Source organism: Anabas testudineus, chromosome 10 (assembly GCF_900324465.2).
Source record: "Anabas testudineus chromosome 10, fAnaTes1.2, whole genome shotgun sequence".
NCBI lineage: Eukaryota > Metazoa > Chordata > Actinopteri > Anabantiformes > Anabantidae > Anabas > Anabas testudineus.
In genome coordinates, this window is record NC_046619.1 from 9,692,468 (window position 1) to 9,716,817 (window position 24,350).

Genomic DNA, 24,350 nt, shown 5'->3' on the forward strand with positions numbered 1-24,350 from the left:
GGCAACCTGTACATCAGGTACTGTATAACCTGCATCTTGTCTATAATGTCAACTCTGTCTAATCCTATTCTTAACTTAGATGACATAACATTGGCCTCAAGTAACACTGTCAGGAATCTTGGAGTTATCTTTGACCAGAATATCTCTTTTACATCATACATAAAGAAATCTCTAGAACTGCCTTTTTCCACCTGAAGAATATGTTAAAATAGGACCTCATAGTTCCATATTCTCCAAGCAGAACTCTCCGTTCTCTGACTGCAGGTTTACTTGTCGTTCCTAGAGTTTCCAAATGTAGAGCCTTCAGCTATCAAGCTCCTCTTCTGTGGAACCAGCTCCTAGTTCAGGTTTGGGAGGCAGACACATTTAAGACTAGACTTAAATCTTTTTATCTAACCATAAACCTTTTTTGTAAAGCTTATGAGAGATGGATCAGCTGACTCTGAACCATCTCTTATTTCTGCTGCTATAGATTAGTCTGCTGGGGGACCTCTGCTGATGCACTGAGCTCCTCTCGTCTCTCCTCTTGTCTATCTGTTCAAATGCTACCGTTGCATGTCATTAACTTTGTCTTTTCTCTCTCCAGTAGTTGTGCTTCCTCCTCTCTGCCTCCCTCTCTCTGTACTTTTCTGCAGGTATCCTCTGCTTTAGAGCTGTTTATCTCCAGGGTGAAGTTACTGGCCTTACTAACCTGCACAATGTTTTTTCTTGTTGTTTTTTGTTGCCTGCTGTTCTTTTCTCTCTCCTCTTTCCACTTGCCCAACCAGTCAAAGGAAATGGCCACCCACCCTGAGCCTGGTTCTGCTGGAGGTTTCTTCCTCTAAAGGGAGTTTTTCCTCTCCACTGTCGCCTTGTGTTTGCTCAAGTGGCGTTGTTGAGTTTTGGATATACAATTCTGTTACGGTTATATTTTGTAAGGTTTTAAACATTAAACACTGTAAAGTGCCTTGAGGTGACTTCTGGTGAGATTTGGTGTTGAATTGAAAAAAAAATCTTGCCCAATGACAGCTGGCATAGGTTCCAGCACTCCTGCAACCCTTGAGAGGCCAAGTGGTTAGGATAATGGATGGATGGATGTTAGTCAACTCATTAAAGTAAGACACCAAACTAATGTTTTAATAATTTAGTAAAGCACAGTTTATTACCACATTAGAAGTACAGATATTTTACCATATAATTTTTCTAAATGTATTTAAATATAATTTCTTCGTGGGTTTTGACAAAGGCACTCACTAATGTGTGTAACAGGGCTATTAAACAAGGAACTGTCATTAGATGGATTTTTGTGCAAAATCTTATAGTAGCACGTGTCACAAACATGCACACCTTAAAAGACACAAACGCTTTTCTGAAGAATGTAATCACACTGTCATATGCACTCAGGACACAAATAAACACGTCTTTCATTTGAACGTCATTTGGCAGCATTATCCTTTGGACCTCCACATGCAGCTTGTTGTTCGGCAGGTCAGTGACATGGATTATATAAATATACACTACTACAGTAGTCCTACGCAGTCAGCTGAGCCTCTCAAGGGCTTGAATAACACTTTTGTGGAATAACCCTGTCTGCCCACTGATCTCCTGAGTAACCAGAACCCGCCCATCAGGACGAGGTCTGTGGACGAGGACGACTTCCCCTTGAAGCAGACTGAGTTCTGAGTCTGTCTGGGCTAGGTGTGTTGTGGTCACTCTGTGTCTGGAAAAAAAAAGCTTTTCAGAAAATTTTCAGATTTAAATAGCCTAGTAACCAGTTACTCCCCTTTATTTTCAAGAACAAACAACACATCCAACATACCTGATGGGGCTGAACTGAGCTGATACAGCTGATAGGGACGGCTGTGACAATACTGGCTTCTGCAGGTTAGAATTTAGATCAGAGACAGTAGTTTCAAGGCCTTTCCTGAGAATGGGAGCTTTTCCTTCTTTGAGAATGATCCCTGGTCCGTCTCTTCCCAAGGTCAGCGACGGGGCCCACACTTCTAATGGAAGGGGTCCTGAATGGTAGTTAGAGGGCACCTGACTTCCTGATGACCAGGAGTAGGTTCGAGGCCTGGGAGGAGGGGAGTCGTCTTCTTTGAGGAACCGCACTGACTTTACAGGCTAAGGAAGTAAAAAATATTTACTGCAGGTCACAAGTTGAACTGTCATCTTAGAAGTGTTTAAATAATGCATACTTACTACATAACTGTAGACATATTAAGCTACATTTCCTCCCAGTAAATCGGACATTACCTTGTCTATATTGTTCTTGTAGGACTCAGGTCTGACTAGAATTGATTGAGGTCCATTGACAGGCTGTTTCTCATGCTGTAGTGATGCCTCAAGTGAAGCAGTGAAGTCCATGCCCTTTAGGACTGCAGCAGCAGAGGGCGCTGCTGGCTCAGTCATCCAGCCCAGTGGTCGACTAGAGTTGGACATGATGCTGCTTTTTTTCTTCCTCTGCATGGCAGGTGAGTAGCCGGAAGCCTGAACTTGTGCAAAGTGCTGTGAGTTGGATGGGATGTTCAAGTTGGACGTATGAGATGAACGGTTAAAACCTAAAAAAAATTTGCAATGTATTATTTAAGGACCTGACAAAACCTTTAAAATAATCAAAACATTAGAGGTTGTTTCACACTCGCCTCTGTGTGGGTTAAAGATACGCCTCACAGTATCCCAACCTTGTGAGCCTCGATGAAAGGATGGTTTTCCAGTACCGGTAGATGACACAGCATGCTGTGCTCCATTCGGGACAGATGGAACCTGTCCTGTTGGGTATACTGTTCCATCAGCGTTCACCCTATCAAGAGCAAGGACCACAGCGGGATTCTTGGCAGCTGTAGTCTTCTTTCCAGCTACTGTGTTGTGCTGTGAGGACACACTGGCTGCTTTGGTCTCCAGAAGCCGAGCTGAGGTTCTGCAGTGAGGCAATGAGACACGTTCTCTCTAGCACCTACATCATTTTGTACTGCAAAGACATTTTATTTGAACCAGGCTCCAGCCAGTGTTGTAGTCCTCATATATGAATAACCTAAACATTTGCATTGCTGTCTCAATCCAATAATGCCCCAGCCCCACATTTTCTGCAGTCAGAAAGTGGGGGCTAAAGAGCCTCTCACCTGAGCACAGGTGTGATGTAGTTGCTGGGTAAAATGCCCACTTTGCCGGTTCTGAGTGATAACCCACGCAGCCAGCCTTCTTTGAACTGTCCGTAAACTCCCACCATCTCTCCTTTCCTCAACTCCAGCTCCTCTGGCCGTCGAGGTTTGTAGGAATACAGGACGGCACACCTGAGAAGTCACACAGAGTTGTCGCAGTTTCTATAATATACAGTTTAGTCAAATGATGGTACATTTTTATCAAACTGGAATGTTTGTTGTTCTGTTTTCTATTCACAACACTTGTGATCCTACATTATCATACCATTAATGTGATATATAAAACAGTGACTCACACACTGATGGAGAGCTGCTGTGTGGAGGCGTTTCTACTGTCTGCAGAGGCAGAAGACATCTGAGGACTCACCAGGGCCATAGAGATGGCGGGTGGAGTCTCACTGGTCATTTTTTTCTCACTCTGAAACAGGGTGGATCCAAAGTTATCATAAAAAACTCAAAAGGTGAAGCTTGGCCACTTATTTCTCATACACCCACATGAAACATAACAGTGCTTATTGTTGTCACTTCCTTTATATACACCGTCCCAAAAAAGTCACCACCTGGATTTAACTAAGCAAATAGGTAGCAGCCTCTACATGGATGATTATGTTTTAGCTGCCAACAAGTTATTTAACCTTAACTGATGCAGTCAGTAGCTTCTCATTTCTTAAACAACCATGTCGGAAGACACATCCTGTGTTCGTAGAAAAGATGTTAATCTGTTTCAGAAGGGTCAAATTATTGACATGCATCAAGCAAAGAAAACATCTAAGGAGATTGATGAAACTACAATATTAAAACTGGGTTAAGAACTGTCCAACGCATCATTAAAAACGGGAAGGATCGTGGGGAACTATCATCTGCGAGGAAGAAATGTGGTCAGAAAACAATCTTGAATGATCAGCGAGGCATGGCTCCCATAATCCTATTCTTTATGTGCGGAGAAAACTCAAAAAGGTGATTTTTGTCAGTCGAAGTAGCTCTAGTCCACACCTCCGAACTAATTTTCTTAACTTATGCTCATACCTGACTCCAATTAGCTCTTTTGAGGTCATCATTATACTTTTTTTCACTTGCACTGTAAGGTTTTTATGGTTGTTCTCAATAAAGACATGAAAGATCTGCATTTATTTGATCAGATTTGTTAATCATCTTGACTTAGATGAAGATCAGAACACATTTTATGGCAAATCACATACTTTTTCTTGCCACTTTATTGTTGTTCATGCTCAAGAATTGTGCACAAAAATGACTGTCAGGCAAATCATGAGACGAACATTCAACACAATTGTTTCCCTTCCCAGGGATTTCTCACCAATAAAGATCACACGAAAATTGTGTATTAGTGCAGGATGTCACAAGAAACCCCAGAGTAATGTGTAAGTAAGCAACGGCCTCTCTTCCAGTGGCTAATAAAGACACTGAAGGAGAAAGTCAGTACTTAAGAACACTGGTGCCATCTACAGTTTGCACAAAGCCGTGTAGATAAAAAGTTGTAGAACCAGAATTATAATTCATTTTTAGGTTTGACTAGGAGTGATTTTAAGATTTCATGCTGTTGGTGTTTCTTTTGTGCTGGTGTCACCTTGTCGCCTGGACGGCTGTGTCTTTTTAATTTTTAATATGACATTTTGGTACTTTTGTGTATAATTCCTCCATCTCAAAAATGTAACATTAACTAGATCAACTAGATATTGTTTTGTTTGATCATTTGATGATGGGGGTGGAGAAAGAGCTCAGGTCAGAATCTCCAGTGGGTGTTGAATCAGATCTAGCTCTGAGAACTAATAACTGTAAAAGTCGTATGATTCACATTGTTTCCATTTTCATCAAAACCTTCAGTGACCTTCACTTGTTTATTCAGATTTTGGCACCTTTCCATATGTTAAATATAATTCTCTGAATATCCTTTGATTCACTCCAAACTATGCATTTTCAACCATACTGTTAAACATACAGTAACAGTACGTATTCATATGATGGCATGACAGACCTTTTTTTTGCAAACTAATATACAAGCTTTTCATTTTAAAGATGAGATTTAAGGGACTCTGACAGGCTTGAAGTCAGCACGCTGTGAATCAGACCTGGCACAGTCAGTCACTGTCTGGGAGTGACACAGGGATGTGTCTCACAACTGTTAATGACACAGTATGATGCTTAATCCCTAATTTCTTAATTGAGTGCCCATTTGAGCGATCTTTAATAAATACTTCTTATTTTCTCGACTAACCCATAAGACTACACACTCATGCATGTTTTTCTATTGTTACTGTTGCAAGGCCCCGCCATTAAACTGCCAGAGAAGTACAAAATATCATAATTAGGATGAAAACAATGGCACAAGTGCAGTCTTATTTGTCAAAGGCAGTGAGGTGAGTTTACCATTTAGAGTAGAACTGAGGAAAAAGGTGACTAAGTTGAAAAGCTTTATGTGACAGCAAAATACAGCCGTCTTCTTAAAAACGAAGCATAATGCAAAAACTCAAAAACTATTTTCTCCTCTAGTTTAATTATTTAGTCCTTTTCATTACTCTGTGTCCTTTTGCTATTCTTGGTTTGGGTTTTATCAGATACAAAGATCCTGCTTCAGTTGTGCTGCAGTCACGCAATGGCCAGGTGCAGTGACCCAGCAGTGGCAGTGGCTATATTTATATAGAGAGAGCATCTCTGCTGTTGGTCATACAGCAAATAATCGCAGTCTGTCAGTAAAGACAAACAGAGCCACTTTAATTACGTCCTTCAATGCATCAGCCTATTGTCAGGTCATATCTGCATATAAACATGGTAAATGTCCAAACGAGATCTACAGGATGGCCGCTAGTCAATGATTGCCTTTATTTATATTTACTTATTTATTTATTTATATTGGTTGGATTTTTTTGTTACTCATCTTGTCACAACAAAAAATAAACATTAATATTAAAAAGCATGACACTAAAACATTACAAACGTACAGTATTTTAAGAGTTGTTTTAGGCAATATTGCTGAGGAGCTATCACAATGTGAAAATGTGCGCTGCAAAGCCACACTACTCATTTTCATATTGAACGAGCTATGTTATGAAAAATATGACCACCTACGCCTATTAAACAGTAACATTACATTTGTTTGTGATGAGCCAGCTCTGCACAGACTGACCACCAGCAAACACAATGTAGGCAGCTTTGACTTGTCCCAGACTCGCTGACATCAACAATAACCACGAGATCAAGGTCCATGAGACCTCGGGGCATTTTGAGAAATGCCTCAGATGTTTGACCAAAAAGATTACACTGTATGTCTTCTTAACTACTTAATTGTTTTTATTTCATTTTAATTTAAATTTATTAGTGATTATATACTTTAACTTTACTTTAACAGAATAAACATGCTTGACGGCAACTATAATATATTCATAGAAGCTGAACATATTTCTTTAAATTATATTCCAGGTACAACAGAAGAGATAGTTTTTGATAACCATGAAGCAACATGACACTTGTGGTAAATAACAGGATGTGTAGAAATTATATCTGAACAAACAGATGTCCAGCCATGACAAGCCCACTCTAAGCCCACAACATTTCAACGCAGGAAACATCTGATGAAATGTCCTCTATTCAAAAATTGATATTTTGAGTCACAATGAATTCCCAATGCTAAGGGAAAGTGAGTTTACAGTGGACAGGATCTTTATTGGGGTAATTATAAAGACTGTAATTATACTGCCTTATTATATCTGGAATAACAATATGACCTTCTGTGTATAAACATCTAGATCCATGTGTTTCACTTTCCACAGCTGAAGCTCTTAGCGCTTGAATTGCCTTTAAATAATGGTGTTGGTTTGAGCAACAACAGGAGACAGTGACAACAGCAGAGTGCAGCAGATCAATCAAGCACAGTGTGCACATGCCTACACAGGCTTGAGGAGGAAAACACCTGTGTAGGTGGCTTTAAAAGTTTAAACAGAATGTGTTACGTTAGCTGCAACTATGAATAATTCTTAAACTTATCAATTTCACTTAACTTCACCAGTTTTCATAATTAATCAATCTTCAGTCCTAAAATGTCAAAGAACAGTAGAAAAATGACTGGACAGTTTGCAAGAGCCCGATTTTCTTGTTTTGCCTGAACGATATATTCTTTAGCTGACAAACAACAAATTCAGTCCTTCAAATCCAGACTGAATTTAAGATTGTTGTGTCTTCTATGAAAGGTGTGCATGTTAATCTGCAGGGTGCTGCTCATAGTTACCTTTTTATAACTATTTAATAACTTAATGTATCACTTCAGCTCATTTAAACAGGCAACTCATAGTAGTTGTTGCTGACTTTTACTTGTATCTTAATGTGCCATGGAGAATAATATCCATATTAACCGTCCTATGTTGCTTGCTGAAGACGTCTTAACTTTTGGCTTATTTCCATCCTAAATTTTGCTCTTATATAACCACGCCAATATTCACACTAAAACACACAATTTCATCCACAGTTGGTGGGAGGCTGCATCTCTCTGTAACACAGTGAAGCCAGAGGTGAGAGCTTATGGGATGCAGCACTAAGAATAGCACGCATGCCGGGCTTGGTCAGCTGAGAGCTCAGGCTCGGCTTTAGGGACAGAGCCCTCCGCTCCCGTAAAAAGGGAAATGCGTGGCTTGTCTGCTATTACTGGCCCACTGATGTGAAAGTGAGTGTTACCTGCTTAGTGAAGAGGAAGAAGTTTGAATGCAAAGGAGAGAGGGGTCTGTTATGTAACCAACTTCACCAGTGACTCATCATCATCAGCAACGAGAGAGATAAGCTGACACACTGAGGGACTCTCCAAGCCTCCCACTCTCCACATCTATCTCTCATTTTCCCCTCCTTCCTAATTCTTTTGTTGTTCTTTTTGCGGCTCTTACATTTTATTTTCTGATTTTCTTCCCAGTGCTCCAACGCCATCTTTGTTTTCAGTGTTTCCCCTCACCTTTCCCCCTTCCTCTCTTATCTCTACATTTGATCCTGTTTTAAAGTTTCCTCCACCTTCCCTTTGTCTCTTGGTGTTTCTGTAACCTGTATGAACTTCAGCATTCTTCTACTCTGACGTGTATAATTGCAGGGTAGAACTGAATCAAAGGAAATAATTATCTCAGGGATCAAGTCACTTGGCAGCAGGCTACATTATTAAACCTTGCAGAGACTTTTATGTTGGCACCGCTTTTAGTAACTAGGTATCACTGAATACAGTATTCCCAGTACTTTTATTACATGTAAATAATTGGCAACATGTCCATCTGTATACAAGACATGAAATAAATCCATTAAACCCTTTAATTAATTAATATCCTTTTAGCATTTCACGGAACAGTTACAGTTTTTCTATGTTCTATGATGTTTCCTGCTTCTCCGTACTCTAAACATTCTTCTAACTAGCCTCGCTGATCCCTCTCCAACATCACAGCTCGACTGCTACACATAAACACTGCACACTGTGGTCCCACAATGGCCATGTTTCATAAAGGAAAATAAAAATACTGGACAAGACTGTCTCATGGAACTGTTTCATCGTCATCTATCCATCATCCTGCCATGAAATTACTTAAGTCTTTAAACATTGCAGCAGCACATATTGGTCATATTAAAAGAAAAAGTTTATCTTTTCTTTAGGAATATGACAATAGAGAGAAAAGGACACAGACACTATTAAACTACAATCCATTTTTGAGTAAAAACCTTGGCTTATGTCCCAGGACCCATGATTAAAGACCTCTCAAAGTTTCAGTCAGTTCACCCCATGCCCTCGGTCTGTTCTTATCTACAGCCCTCTTCCACATGAGGGCTGAGAGCAACTTTATTTATGTAGCAGCCATACAAGGGCGATGCCTCTCTCGTTCATTCCTGAAGCTTAATGTCATGGCTCCTTCCCTGTACCCCTGAGGACAACTTGATCCCATTGTGACTCACATAAAAACATCTCAGGGAAAAAGCTTTTGCCAACAACATGTTTTGCGTTAAACCAAACCATAGCAAATGATGCGAGCCAAACACATTTTAGAGCAGCAATATGATAAAGATAAACAATGAGGTGAAGTATCACATATGCATAGAGATGCATGTGCTGGCGTGTGACTCACCTGTAACAGGTGTCTGTACGTGGTGTTAGGGTGCCGTCTGACTCGATGCGAGTTCTCTCTGGAGTGGTGAGAGTGACCCCGGGCACCAGATGACACAGAGAGGCGATGGGCCTCACCCTGGTGATTCAAGTTATTGACAGTACCGATGGTCTGATAAAATTTGCCACTGCTGGTTGCAGAATGTCTCCGTTGGCTTGAGAGGGGCAAATAAGTGGTGATGGTTGTCTTTGCTGGAACTTGAGGGACTCCGTAATGGGTGGTCCTGCTGGATGCGTCAGTGGCCTTGTCTTTGCCCCCGCTCCTAGTCCGATAGTGAGATTCTGCTGAGTCACTCACCCTCCGATTCTTTTCCTCTAGCAGTTTGGCAGCCACTGAGATTGGCTGAAAGAGATGAATACATAAAAAAATATATCTGGATTAATCCTAACACAGAGAACAGTCAATCCTCAGTCAAGAAAATCCTCTCCTGCTCACTTCTACCTGCTGCTAGCGCCTGTCAACCTGTGCTCCTGCTGATCAGGAAAACGGCTGTCTAAATACACCCACTTATCACTACTCCACTCACCCCTACAACTTGTTGGACAGGCAGGCAGGCAGGGAGGCAGGCAGACAAGAGGATAAGTACCAGCCAATAAGCCAGGAAGGGTTGACTGGTGCTGAGACAGGAACAACACAGACAGACAGGGATGGCAGGGTTAATGCTTTCACTCCCCACAGTGATGTGCTGTTATGCCACCCAAGCACAGAAAGCATTACTGTGTCTTTATGCCTGGCTGCACAATATGAGGAGAGTCAGGCTCAGAGAGGAGCGCGGAGAGGAGGATGAAAGAATAAAGAGTACAGAGGTAGAGAAAGATGAGGAGCGTCACTGAGGCGGGGCTGGAGACCGAAGGAAGCAGGAGAGGACTAATAAGAGAAGAGGAAACACTAAGAAAACACTAAAACAGCAAAACAGCTGACAAGAGAGGGAAGTAAACAAGAACTGAATGATGCACCACATTAACCCCACTGGAGAAACTAATTTTCCTCGATGTGGATGAAGTCAATTCCGGGAGGCAGAAAGTACAAGAGGAAAACAAATGGCAGCCAGCTAACTGAGCAAGCCCTACATCTGAGTAAGCCACATAGTCACACACTAATGAGCAGCTGCAGACAAAGCTGGGCTTTGCAGATTTGCTCCCTGCCTCAGCACTCGCAGCACAGGAGTGACATTTATGGATGATTCAAAATTTTGAATGAAAAAAAAAAAAATCAATGTAGCAACCTGGCAGCGACCTGGAATTAATGAGATCCTGTGACGACATCTATGGCTCAATTCATTACAAGAGCTCCACTGTCGTTCCAAAGTGCCAAACGTCAGGTGTCAACCTTGATCATGCTGAAAAGGCCACAACCCACATTCAAACAGTGAAGGAATGAAGGAAGGAAAAAAAAAAGAAAGACTCACTTCTGTAAACTGCTGAGGGCAAATTCCAACTTTGTCCCCTAGCTTGGCTTCGATCCAGTGTTCATCCACCCGTCTGATGACAGTAAGGATGTCTCCCTGTAAACCAGCATAAGTAACACACACACAGAGAGAACTTAACTCAGAGAAAGTGAAGAGGTGACACCTGGGAAAAAAAAAAAAAGGTGGTTAAAGCAGAGTGCGGCCGTCCTGGATACAGATACTGTCCGAGGCATGTGTCTATTCTGCAGCATGTGACATCCACTCCTTTGTGTGTGCTTTCTGCAGTTGGCCCCTGCTCTAAAAACCATTTGACCAACTGCATTAAAAAAAAAAAAAAGGCGAGTTCAAGTGTGCTTTAATGGAAAGCACACAAGTACTCAAGGTCCTTATATAACAGCCACTGAAATATTTGAGGGTAAGTAACAACCAGTGCAGCAGAGGTCAGAGCCTCCAGCTCCACAAGTCTCTCAAAAGAGTCAAGAACAAAAAGCCAAGACAATTTTGTAGAAGTATGCCAGTACTGTATTAGAACTAAACCTATTAGACAAATTCCTGTTCAACAAAGACGCACCAGAGGGATGGTGAAGTGGCTAAGTTACCATATTTCTAATAATGTTTCGTCTTGATCTGAGTAGGACCTCAAGTGTTTGAACTACTGCATCATTAAATGCAGCTCCCAAATGTTTTCAGAAATGATGGATTTATCCATTTTATTTCAGTAAATCAAAACATTATTTGGTTAATCAAAAGCTCCTAGTAGAACGCTGGGGCCCTAACAGTGAGCGTGTCATGTAACCACATCGTTCCCTGTTTCCCTTATCTCCCAAAAACACAACCAGTATGTAGGTATTTTAGTATTTTAAAGGACAGAGGGTGCATATACAGGTGACCACTAAACCCAGTGAAAATAAATGGTTCTTTCTTGTGTTTCATCACTAGTTTGAGAAACAGACCTTGAGGAAGCTGAGACAATATTTACTGTCCTCCACATTAATCTCTCCTGTGTTAAAGTCGTACAGCGCCCTGCAGAGAGCCGCTGGTTGGGATGGCTGGAGGGGCTGCTGCGTGCTGGCAGTGACAGAAGCACTGCTGCTGTCACCAGGGTTTGCGCGCTGCCAGCTCTCATCGTCTTTGCGTTTCGGGGCTATACTGTTAGCAGGCGTGAGGACCAGCTCCCCTGACATATCACCTCGCTGCTTACGCATCGAGGCTCTGACAGCAAGCTGAAGAAGAGACAAAAAGGACATGTCAGCCACTTTGTAAAGGATGCGTTGAATCTACATTTCAAAAGATAATGAAATCAACGTCTGGCTTTGTGAGAAAATGTAGCGATAACACTTCCAGGGGCTAAAGCGTGTTTCTACTAAAACTAAACTGTCGCAAACTGTTATATCAGCAACTTTGCAGAAGTTTAACTTAAGCATCAGTGATATGCATTACAGGTTTCACTTAGGATAAGTGACAGTGTGTCTCATTTAGCTCATCACAGTCTGATGTTACAGCAAGCGGAGCGAGAAACCTCAGCGTATTCTTAATGATCTTATCTACTTAGATACACGGATGCGTTTAATATGAAACATCCTTTTTCCCCTTTCAGATATTATCAAAGGCGTTAATGTTAATGTTTGTTTTATTTTTTCTACTTATTCACTTATGCTAAGGGAAAATTGCACAAGAACACACAAAGATACTTAATGATGATGCTTCAAAATACATGTAACCTAAAAAAGATGTATAAAATGTATCTCTGGATATTCAATAACACAAGCTAATTTCAGGTCTAGCCAGGTTTTTCAAAGAAATATGCAAAATACTGTTTTAATAATGCATTTCAGATATTATTGTAGGTTATTAGACTATTTATATGAGTAAAATAATGACTTTATAGATCTTGAGCTATTACAAGATGCGCGAAAATTACTTCAAGCTAAAAAGTAACGTAGTGTGAGTTTTTAGTGTTTAACTAGCACCGAATGAATCCAACTTTGTGCTCTTTTGTTTATTAAAGATAAAAAAACATAAAATCAGGTGATATCTGGCCCTACAGTGAAAAGACGATGGTGGAACAAACTATGTCACAATATTTTGAACTGCAGTTTTCGACGTGCGTGTCTAAATGGCAGAATGATCATGAACTTCCCCTCACAAACTTGGCTGAGTTATTTGAACTGTGTCTGAACTCTAGCTATGGATTAAAACTAAACTCTCCACGCTCTCAAGTCAGAACTATTGAAAAGACAAGCTTGTGTTTCCCATCACCCCAGAGAAGAAAACATCAGTGTTAATACTGCGCGATGATTTACTAAAGCTCATTTAATTTTTTTAGTCACTACACGGGTTTAAAAATTTCTCACTGCTGTTTAATTTTGCATAAATACTGGAGACGTTATCTGACAGTCCTGTAGGCTTGGACAACAGAACATACAACTGAAGGTTTATTAGATATATAAAAAAAAAAAATCACACTTAAGTTTGGTGAGTCAGTGCTTCTGTAGTTCAGCTGTTCACTGTGAAGGCATACCACACTATTCCACAAAGTGTGAAGGAATTAATCAATGACACATCACAGGGTTGGGCGAGGAGGCAATAAATACCATGAGGTAAAATAAACCTCTCAGAGATTTTGCATATATTATACTGAGATGGCTCACATTCTAACAACGCACTGTCCCTGTAGGTGGAAAACATTAGAAACTAAAGAGCAGAACAGAGCAGATCATACAGTGGCAAAAAAAAGTATGTCATGGTTTTCTGCATTAATTTGTCATAAAATGTGATCTGATCTTTATCGAAGTCAATAATATTAACAAATATAATAATATTTGTTATTATTATTGTAGTGATTCTGATCTTTCAAGTCTTTATTGAGAACAACCATAAAAACCTCATAGTGATAGTGGAAAAAATCGTTCCATATCATCTCTATTAGCTTGAGGTCTGGGCTCAGACTTGATTTTGTTATTCTGAGGCCACTCTGTTGTGTGTTTGGGGTCATTGTCCTGTAGCATCACCCAACTTCTACAGAGTTTCAGCTGATGTACAGACATTCTTACATTATGCTGAAAAATGATTTGATAAACTTATCCTCCCCCCCCAATCACTACAAGCTGGCCTGACCCTGACGCAGCAAAGCAGGCCCAAATCATGATGTTTCCTACACCATACTTTATAATTAGGATGATGTTTTCATTATAATATGCTATGACCTTGTCATCAGAATTTTTTTTGTGTAATTACTTTGAGTACTTTATATTTGTTAACACTCTTGACTTAGATGAAGGTCAGATCACATTTTATGGCAAATTCGTGGAGAAAACTGTGAAATTTTAAAAGGTTCACATACTTTTTCTTCCACTGTATGTTGTGACTAAACTTCCAGATATAATCAATGTTGTTGTGATAGAAAATTACATAGATTAGATATGCAGAGGGTTAGGTCAGGGCTGTGCACTGACCTCATTGTTCCCTTGTATCTCTTTGTATTGACTCTCCTGCTTCTTTTGACTCTCCCTGGCAGCCACGCTGCCCCTGGCCACAGGCACTGAATAACGGGCTGTGTATCTGTTGCTGCTGGGCTCTGTGAAGCCCTGAAGCCCCTCCAGGATCTGCACTAGCAGGAGGTTTGCAGGAAGCTCCTCCACTGTCCTGAACGGGACAGGGGCTTGACACTCTGGGCAGAACAGCTGGGAGTGAGCAGCCTCCTGCCTCTGCAGGCAGGTCATACAGAAGGTGTGTTGGCAGGGCAGGACCTTGGCTGACGCATCCAGTTGCTCCAAACACAGAGGACATTCCAGCAAGGCTATGAGAGCCAGCTCCTCCATTTTAAAAGGGACACCTCTCTTTGAGTCTAGTGCTTCTGGTACATCTGAAACTTTGTAATCCACCATGCTGCCAGAGGAGAGAAGGAAAAGCCAGATCAGTTCAACAGTGTCACAACCTTACCGACCAAAGTCCTTCTCCATAACAACCTTTACCACTCCAAGATACTACTATCACTTCAAAAAAGTCTGATAAAGTTAAATGACTTAGACAAGACACCTGTCTTACAGGTATCAGCTCACCTGGCTGCACAGGTGAGCGACAGGAAACATCCGCGTTAGAAGAAACATTCCCACGTTTGCCTCGATCCCACAGTCTAGAAAAACACATACAAAATAATACTTACATATGTATTTATTGTCTGTCAGGGCGATATTCCAAAAAAAAAACAACACTCCAACTAGGAAATGCGTAACTTGCTCGCCGCGACGCGCTGCGCTCACGACGGAATAGTACGACCGAGGACAGGACAGGACAGGAGAGGACAGGAGAGGACAGGACAGGACAGACGTGTCACCTTTTTCAACAAACTTGCCAACATTTGTGAATGTATGAATCCCACCTGAGGAAATTCGACTTTACGCATCCCGTGAACACGGACTCAGCCACAGTCAGACTAATTCATCAGGAAATGTCTCGGATTTCAACGTCCTGTCCGACCGAGTTTAACCCTTCACAGCAGCTCTTCATCAGACATCGTTACCTTCAATGACATGACGATTTGGCATCATGGTGCAATTATAAATTAGAAAACTTATAAAAAATAGGCTGCTTAAAAAATAATACATTTTAGTGTCTATTTTGCAATAATACTTAAACTGATATATTCTGCCTGCTGATTTATTCCAATAGCAATTTAGTTTAATTCACTTACTTATTCTTTGTTAATGTCATTTTATTTTATGTGTATTTAGTTGTCTGAGCAGACCCATTACGTTCTAGTAAAACACAAAGTGAGAATGGAAAGTGGAGTTAAAGAGTTTAGTGCAGTGTCATGTAACACAGTCTCCCTCTGCTGGTGCATTCACTGACCAGCTCTGCAGTTTCACCAGCCAGTGCCAGCACAATCCACACCAATCCCACTGGAATGAACGGAAATCCATCATCCTCCATCCCTTTCACGCATGCCTGAGAATATTCACCTTCACTGGACTTGCAGAGTCGCATGCTGGAGAATGATAATCACTGTATTTATTCATTTCTTTAATTTGTCTTTGGTTTTTATTTGCACGGTCCAAACCTCAAATTCCCTTTCTTGCATCCCGAGGCTAAATAATTAATCCATATTGGCTATGTACAGAAGGTTCAGGACATCTGTTTGAATTTTTTAAACATGCATGAATCTTTCATATCTTTCTTCACGTCAGCAGTACTCGGGGAAATCTAAAAATGTACACATGCCTTTTACGGAGGGAGTAACAGAAAAAGAGCGAGAGAAAGTAGCCATGACTTATTTACATGTTCATATCAATGTTGATACAGGCCCTTCCTCTCAAGCCTCTCACGGTTTAATGGCTCTGGCAGAGCAGAACTTGTTTTTGGTTTGTTAATGTTTCTTCTGGATTGAAAGAGTGCACCCATCTGTGAGTTAAGGATCTCCTGTCATCCAATCAAAGACACACAGTTGGAAGTGTTTCGCTACTCAGAGGAAGTCTGTACATAAATCCTTATCAGTTTCTTACAGCCACACGGTCAGTCTGGCCTCCACTTAGGAGATGCTGTGGGATGAAGGACCATATTTGATGGTTCTGATATATAATCTATCTGATGGATAGGGAAGGATCCCCCTGGGGATAGCTCTCAGCTCGGGGTGCTGTCTCTCAGAATATCATGGCTTGTCACAAGTTGCTGTATAAAGAGGAGCGCCTTCTTCTCCAGCTTTCATGTTTTATTTAAAATGCTGTCTTACTCAGAGAGTGCCGCTAACTCATCGAGTGTGATCTGTCTCAGCATTGCCTTTCCTGCTGTTTTTTTTTTTTTTTTTGGGCCTCCTTCTCCCCCCTCTATCTCTGGCTATGTTTGATCGTTTGTGGTATATGTGCAGATATTCTTCCAAGTGCATGAAGCTGTGTTTTGGCAGTTCAATTTGAACAAGGTGTCAGTCAAAATGGCATAATCCCTGCGCAGCAGTTTGATGAGGATTAGCCACACATCGAACAGCACTTTAGGTGCATCTAAGCTCCATAATTAACTTCTCCCTTTCAGAGGGAACTAATCCTCCACCCAAAAATAAGTCACTTTCATAGTTGCAGAAGTTCCCAGGTGCTTATTAGGTGACTCATTTTGCTTGTTTCCTTTATGTATTGGTCAGTTTCAATAAACGCCAGCTTTCCCACACAAAGTAAACACACAAGGTGAGGCTGCATCATGTGGGGAAATACCGTGTTCCAGTCGAACCGGCTTAACCAGAACAGCTGCAGCCTTTTTGGATAACCAATATGTGCTTGTGTTTGTATGCAGGTATGCAGGTGCCTGCTCCTTTTCTCTGACAGACAAACACCAGCTGACAACAACGTGACACATTAATGGCCCGCTAAGTGTTGCCACTCAGGGTCAACTGACTCTGTCATGACTTCCTAAAAGCCTGGGAAGGTAATTTGGAGTGAAAATGTATGCAGAGCAGAAAGCAGCCCTCTGACACATGCTTCTTTTTTTTTTTTTTTTTTTAAACATCCATCTAAAGCAACTTTGCGATTCTTCCACCCACATTTTGTTCTGCCTGGCTGTCCTCTGCCAGCAGATTGAATCCTATAAATATTTCATATTTGATAAATAAATGAAACAATCTCTTTTTTTACTTTTGGGTAGCGCACTAAGTTGCTCCCTTACCTACGAACGCCGGAGCTTATTACCGCAGCTCTGACATTGTTTCAGTCATTGCCTAAATGAGCCTTGGCTCAGGGACTTTTTCATTTATAATGCATTTATTCTACTGGTAACAACTCTTTTGTTTATAGTGCATGCTCCTGTTCAGTTTAAAGCCATTATTGATGCACTTTTTAAGATTTTCTAAAGCTTTTCTTGAATTAATTTTCTAACCAAAACAGTGTCAGTGTGTCTCTTTGGGAAAACAATAAATATACAAATCCCTCTTTTTGTCAGCAGCCTCTGAGAGGAGTTACGCATTCCTACATTTCCTGGAGATACCCGAATGACATCTTAGCCCACTATGTCTTCAATGACCTCCTGCCTGCTCTCCCAGCCTTTTGTGTCCCACCATACATTACTCACATGGGAGCTGCAGGCAGTGTGCATCAGCACCGCTCTGGATCATGTGATTTTATGCTACACATTTGTGTTCATGCATTAAAGTCACTCAGTCAAACTAAAAAAAATAAAAAACAACCTGGGGAAAGCAGGGCTGAGGGGCGGGACTTGAGCTTTGTGATAATTACAACTGAAACACCTGAGCCAGGAGCCAGTTTAAGCTTTCCCCATTGCGTGGATTTTTCATCTGCAAGAATGATGGTGCTGAAGTCTTTTGGTGTGCAAATGCTCCAGCAGCTGTATGAGTTAGAGACGTGCATAAGGGAAACTAAAAATAGGATGAGCACACCTCTGAGCCAGCTGCCTCTTTAGTGCCTTTGGGACTGCTTTTGCGTCTCCCCTCTCTCCTCTTTCAGCCCTCTTGTTGTTCTCCTTCTCCTTCTCTCAGATAAGCTGCTTTCAACCCACTCTCTCTTTATGTTCCTACATTTCTTGTTTCATGAATCAAGCCTTGTGTCTCTGGTCATTCCTGTGCTGGCATGAAAGATCTGAAATGGGACACTGCTTCCTCTCACTGTAGTCCATTATCCCGCCTGATGGGAAACTAGAACAGTGCGGTTCAGGACTGAAAATGTGAAGTCTCTGTTTCATGAGTGTTGAATCCAACTATTTAGGAAGCACCCTGAAGTTTTAATCGATCCCAAATACAGAAAACATTGTGGCCAAGAAGTGTATTAATACCAGAAAAGGTGTGTTTGAAATGGATTCTGAAAAATGGCCAAACGGTATGGTAATCTACGGCTGGCAGGACACGAGGCACCCTTTGGGGCTTTTGAAACTTACTTTGTACTGTTTTTTTGTAGCTCAATAAAATAAATAAAACTTACCATCTCAACACACAAACTTTTCATCTGACATCTGACAACAGTCATTTCGGCATTTCATGTGTAACATTTTCCATCAACAGTTTAAAAGAAAAGAGCTGGCAATGCTTTGAACTGTGGCGATGAGCTTTTCCCTTCATTGTCCATAAACCACACCACTGAACTTGTGAAGCTGTCAGCAGCTACTGGGTCATTATGTAACACTCAGGATACTGTTCAATGCCAAGCTTATTAAAATGTTTGCCTTCCACAGGGCTGCTAACTTAGGATTATTTTCAAAACTGATAATAACGTAATAACGTTGTCAGTCAGCAGACTAGTTTCTGCATTGGTGTATAATATTGGCACTGGACATAATTCATAAAGTACACAATTACCAATTTCAATTTAATTCCTTCATTGAAAAAAACACGGGTTCTGTGGTTTATTTTAAGTCAATCCCTCATGCGATGTCCGGGAAACTGGAATAATCTATAGCTGACAACAGGCCCTGATAAATACATTATTTTCTTCCATTTGAGTAATGATTGCAAAAACCTACAGAGCCTAGATATTTTAGAAAATGACCGAGGCTTTTTAAAAAATGAAACTATACTGTGCACATATGTGATCTGCAGAACAAAGGGGCTTGTGGCTGATTGCCACAGAGTGAACAATTATTGAAATATTGACTAAAAGATTGTTTGTTTTTTTCTTTTCATGGGATTTGTTGACAAAAAGAAAAATGAAGAATAATGCCAGCCTTGTATCACCTTAGAGTGTCACAGAGCAAAAGATTTTCTACTGTTATTCTGCAAAATATCAAATCAAATATGAAGCTACATTGCAGGTTTTGCTGTTTTTCCATTAAAAAGACAATAAGTGACACGTATCCTGCATGGCGTGCAAATAAGATAAGAAGTGACCTCTATTTATTGTTCCTGTAAGTCTCTGTGAACGGGAAAATTCTCTTTACAGAGTAAACGCTGTAACGTGATTAATATGGTCTGCTGTATGTGTGCGGATGATGAAAGTAATTCACATCTGAAATGACTGGCTGAGTTTCTTTCACTCATCTCCTGTGGAACAAACCCCCTCAATCATACCCTTTGATGTGCTTTTGTGAGTGTCTAATTCCCATTCAGTAGGCAGATACATGTGTCACACTGTTTGCTTGGTATCAATTTTGGAGAAGGACTCAGAGCATTCAAAATAGGTTATGCAACCTCTCCCTTTCTCTCTTTCTGCCTCAACATTATTCATGCGCATCCATTACACACATACGTCTGTGCTGCAGCGCTCCATTGAGGTGACTGTTCAGAAAATGACCTGTTGAGCCCACTTATTACGGATAATTGGAAAAATAAAGGTCCAAAATAAAAGAGAAGGTGAGAAATATGAAATATGTTCAAATTGAAGCGAAGATATTAAAAAACACAAAACATATCAATCTCCTCTGTCAGTCAGCCTCACCGTGCTGTGACATTTTTCTGATAAATGGTAGATGCGGTCATGGCCGTGATGAAGTGTGTCAGACGTAATTAAGGTGACACGAATGCCATCTTGAGGCCAGATCACGACTCTGGTTAAACCGTGGATATAATCTGTATGGCGCACAAAACCGGGAAATGTCACCAGCCCCTTGGAGGGGTTTATGCATTCGCTCAAGGCTGTCTCTCTCTCACACACACTCACACACACACACACACACACACACACACACACACACACACATACACACAAATACAACAGCACTTGCAGAATACTGAACACTAACAGAAATAATGGTTTGAGAGTGTCCTCGCTGTGTTTTAACAACCGTTCTGCAAAAGTAGTGTACAGAAACATTTCTAAACCCTCTATATGAGCCTGTAGAGACTGAGGTGTTGATTTCTGTGTCGAAGTCTCGCCTCTATTTCCTCAAGGACCCCTGATCCTCCTTGCCCAGGTCTTTAGTCTCCTTTATCTAAAGATAATCACACAGTAGTCCTGTCCCTGACTCATGGCTGACACCCAAACTGTGGATTTATCACACACATTCACAGTGCGGCTCAGTATCTCTCCTCCCCCCCTCCCCGCCTGCACCCTGCCCTTACACACTCATCTTTCCTCCACTTTCACCTTGACTTCACTTTCTTGGACCTCTTGTAGTTTAAAAATGACAGCCCAGAAGCCCAGCAAAAAAAAAAAAATCACCTAAAATGAATGATAGACAGTTGTGTAGTACAGATTTAATCAGTGTTACTGTTGAAGCTTTGGTTCATCTCTATAAGAAGCTTGTAGGTTAAAACCACACCAGTAAGCTGTTTGATTGTGGACTGTGATAGAGAGCGAGACGTCTTCATGCGGGTGACTAATTACCGCCGCCCTAATTTGGAAATCAGTCATTCTGTGGTGTGGAAGCAAGAAGTGATTTAATACCACAATCAAAACCAATCACCCAAGCTTTCAGGGTCTGCAGGATTATTTTTGAGTTTGTTGCCATGGCAATCAAGTCCATCCCATCGTGGCATTTCCAGACTGTAGTGAAGGATTAGATGGTGATGTCAGACATCTGTGTCAAATCCTTCCAGCTCATTTCAGCCGTTTGTCATGTTCTTGGATGACAGATGACAGCCTGACACTTGCAGAGGAAGTGAATGTGCTGGAGCTCAGTGATGAGTTTCAAACTCTTGTTTATACTTCCTCTTCCCGTCTTCTGGCTTTCTGGCCTCATATCCATCCTCCCGAAGTAATATGGCCACAGAGGTAAATACCATTTGTTTTGTGGCTTTCCTATGATGCCCCGAATAATGGCTCAAAGTATGTGGCTAAATGAGAGTCTGAGGCTAGAGATGGGAGTAATCTGAGTGGTGACACGGGCCAATAGAGATTAATGAGAGTGCAGGGATCTTAACGCTTTCACTGCTACACAGAACAGCAGCATTGGCTCAGCCTTGTGTTGTTTACTTTTACACATGTTGCGGCCCTGTGTGGTTGCACTGTATTGGTATCAGCACCCCACAAGCCTGGATAAAGGGGATCAGAGTAGATGGTTCTCTACTTGGTGAAGTACTTCCGAAGTCCGGAGCTCCTGGACTACTGCAGGAAAGTCCTGGCAGTGTTTAATAAAAACCAGGTGGAGAAATAATGTATAGTTTCTTTCTTGTTATGTATACCACACCTTGTCTCCAATAAACTCCCTGTTTCCTAGAAAATACTACAGATGTGAAAATATGCAAAATATGCAGTAGTAATAAAAATAAGTTATTAAAGCTAGTTATTGCACTGTATTGCAGTGACAGAAATGAAATGATTTTTTTCCTTTATGCTAATATATCAATATTATAATATACTTACAATGACAAAGCTAATGTGCTGATGTTTAGCAGATGTAATATTTACAATCTCAGTTTGTCATTTTATCACGTTTGCACTGAACAGAAACAACAGTAGAGGGTGATGGGGAAGTCCTTAGTGGGAAGGTTTTTGTTTAGTAATAAACAGTAACTTGACAAATTGAAATTTGTTTTCTATTATATATATTATTGTCCATCCTCTTTATTGTTATTGAGTACAAAGACCGGCCGGCTGGCTGAAGGCGAGAGCTTTATTTCAATTTACCACTAAAAACAGATTTGTGCCAAATGTATTTCCAGAATTTTATGTTTGACTTCTTATGCTTTTAAGTAATCTATGCAGATATGCTTAATGCCCTGTTGGTAACAGAGTGATGGCAGCAGGTCAGCCGATGTGGATGGAACATGCCCACCATCTGTGTGCAACATTTAATCTCTGCAAGGATTAATCTGGCGCTCCATGTATGAGGGGGTTCTTACATGCATAGCCTTGTAAAAATGCTGCATAATAGCTCTAAAAAAAATCCATCCTGCAGTCCTGTACTGGAAAGTGACAACGAGATAATTACTTCTCCAGAGAAAAGAATGCTGTTTAATGAGTGTAACTGGGCAATAATGTAGTTGGCAGTAATGTGCAGCTTCTGCTGTGTAGCGCTGTACCCCCCTTCCTTTAAAAACAACAGATTACCACTGAAAATAGATTGGATTATATTCAAAGAATTGTGACAGACTGGGAGCAAATATTCTTCCGTGTAGGTTTGTGGGCTGTGTGATTGTCACCCACCAGCCACATTTACTGTTTTGCTCCAATATGAAGCCAATTTCAGCTACAGAAATTCTGCTGATTTCGAAGCACAACACCAAAACGACGCGTGAAGGATTTGTTTTAATTAAACCTGAGCTCGTTCTATAGCTTAGGAGTCAAACGCTCAAATTTAATACTGAGATTATTTTTCCTCATACAGTAATATCTCTGTAATGCCTTCAGAGCAGGGTTTCTGTCCCGGCCCTCCTTAAAAGGCGTGAAAGAAATTAACAGCCAATAGAGTCTTTATCTCTAAAAGGGGTTAGACATAAGGAAAAGTGCTCTGAAGCTATTTGAGGGTGTTTTTTAAAGTAACGACACCTCAAGGTATGGTTAGTGCATGCGGATCTAATTGCACAGCACTGGGAAAAATGTTTGGAGGAATTAACACAATGTTCCCCTACTGATTATTTAATAGAGCGACACATTAGCTGAGCGTAGCACATTTTGACTGTACGAAATCTGGCTCAACAGAAAAGTGAACACTTCGCTCTTCGCTCTTGTGTGTACTACGGCAAACTCCATCACGAAATACAGACTATAAAAGGTTCAGCCTCGCTGTGCTGTTTATAAGAAGGGAAGTAAGTCCTTGTCCATTCTCTCATTACATCATAACAGTTTCCTGTTGTATTCACTGTCTCATATCACAGCTCACAGACAATCACTCCAGATTTATGATGCAGTGTCCTACTGTATTTTATCCCCTGCAAAATACTCTATCTAATCTTCCCTTGATTTATAATAGCCTGTGTCCTGCTCTGCAGCACACTCCATTGTATGCTTCTTTACACTGTGGTGTAGCAGTGTTGATGAGTAGCCCTTAGAGGTGATTTATGAGCAATGGGATTTGTGGTCACAACAGCTTAATTGTGCCTGTATATTCTCCAGAGCGGTCCTTGAGAAAGGGAAAAGGTAATGAGGGGGAAAATGACAAGCGGAAGACACTTTAGTTGTAAATCAGCCTCCTTACGGCTGCCAAGAGGTGACATTTTAAAAAAAAACACAAAGTACACCTGCACAAATGTGGAGAAGCTTCAAGATCACTTAACTGACCTCATAACAAGGCAGTGAAGTGTCTTTTCTATGTTCTGCATTTCTTCACTCTCTTTTCGCTCAGGAGCCTGAATGAATCCTGAATGAAGGGAGGATGGAAGAATGTGTGGCGCTGCAGGGAATATGCAGTTATTTGGCAGACGCTTTTATCCAAATATATGCTGAGGATTGATTAATATAAAGTGTAATGCTGACAGTGGTTGCCTGGTTGTCTGAGGAGGTGAAAGCCTGTGTGTCCATTGTTGTACCTCCGCGCTGGCGCCAGAGCAGCGAGGTGAGGGAGGCGATACGGCACCGAAGAAGTGCAAAAGTAGACTCAGTCCCTGCTTAAGTCAGCACTATTGACTGACACATGTCACTGCGGCCTGTGTGTGTGTGTGTGTGTGTGTGTGTGTGTGTGTGTGTGTGTGTGTGTGTGTGTGTGTGTGTGTGTGTGTGTGTGTGTGTGTGTGTAACAGAGCTTCTGGCTACTCAGGGCTTGAGCTGAGGGAAGGTTTTGTGCCTCAAGGGGCCAATCATTCATAAATAAAGAAATACATTACTTCAATCAATCCAACCTTTTGACGTGCTGTTGTTTTTC

At 41.1% G+C, this 24,350-nt stretch overlaps 1 protein-coding gene across 4 annotated transcripts; it reads right to left on the reverse strand.

Moving 5' to 3' along the window:
• Positions 1-1,137: 1,137 nt before the first annotated feature.
• On the reverse strand, positions 1,138-15,161 carry sh3rf2 (SH3 domain containing ring finger 2). Of its 4 annotated transcripts, none has more exons than XM_026358158.1 (12): positions 15,067-15,161; positions 14,747-14,820; positions 14,141-14,573; positions 11,639-11,908; positions 10,686-10,781; positions 9,239-9,619; positions 3,437-3,558; positions 3,102-3,272; positions 2,625-2,899; positions 2,236-2,540; positions 1,799-2,103; positions 1,138-1,699 (listed from the first exon to the last, which is right to left on the reverse strand). In XM_026358158.1, exons 3-12 carry the CDS (start codon positions 14,570-14,572, stop codon positions 1,519-1,521), a joined length of 2,538 nt encoding a protein of 845 aa, XP_026213943.1. In that variant the 5' UTR covers position 14,573; positions 14,747-14,820; positions 15,067-15,161; the 3' UTR covers positions 1,138-1,518. The 4 variants fall into 4 exon arrangements, with proteins under 4 accessions (XP_026213943.1, XP_026213944.1, XP_026213947.1 ...); XM_026358159.1 differs by having other exon boundaries at positions 15,022-15,138; XM_026358162.1 differs by lacking the exon at positions 14,747-14,820 and having other exon boundaries at positions 15,067-15,156.
• Between the last annotated feature and the right edge of the window lie 9,189 nt (positions 15,162-24,350).

Coding starts and splice junctions, on each gene's coding strand:
- sh3rf2 (XM_026358158.1), bottom strand. CDS start 14,572: ATGGTGGATTACAAAGTTTCAGATGTACCAGAAGCACTAGACTCAAAG. Junction 9,620..10,685: donor GCCCTCAGCAGTTTACAGAA/GTGAGTCTTTCT, acceptor CATCTCTTTCAG/CCAATCTCAGTGGCTGCCAA. Junction 3,559..9,238: donor CGTACAGACACCTGTTACAG/GTGAGTCACACG, acceptor ACCCTGTTTCAG/AGTGAGAAAAAAATGACCAG.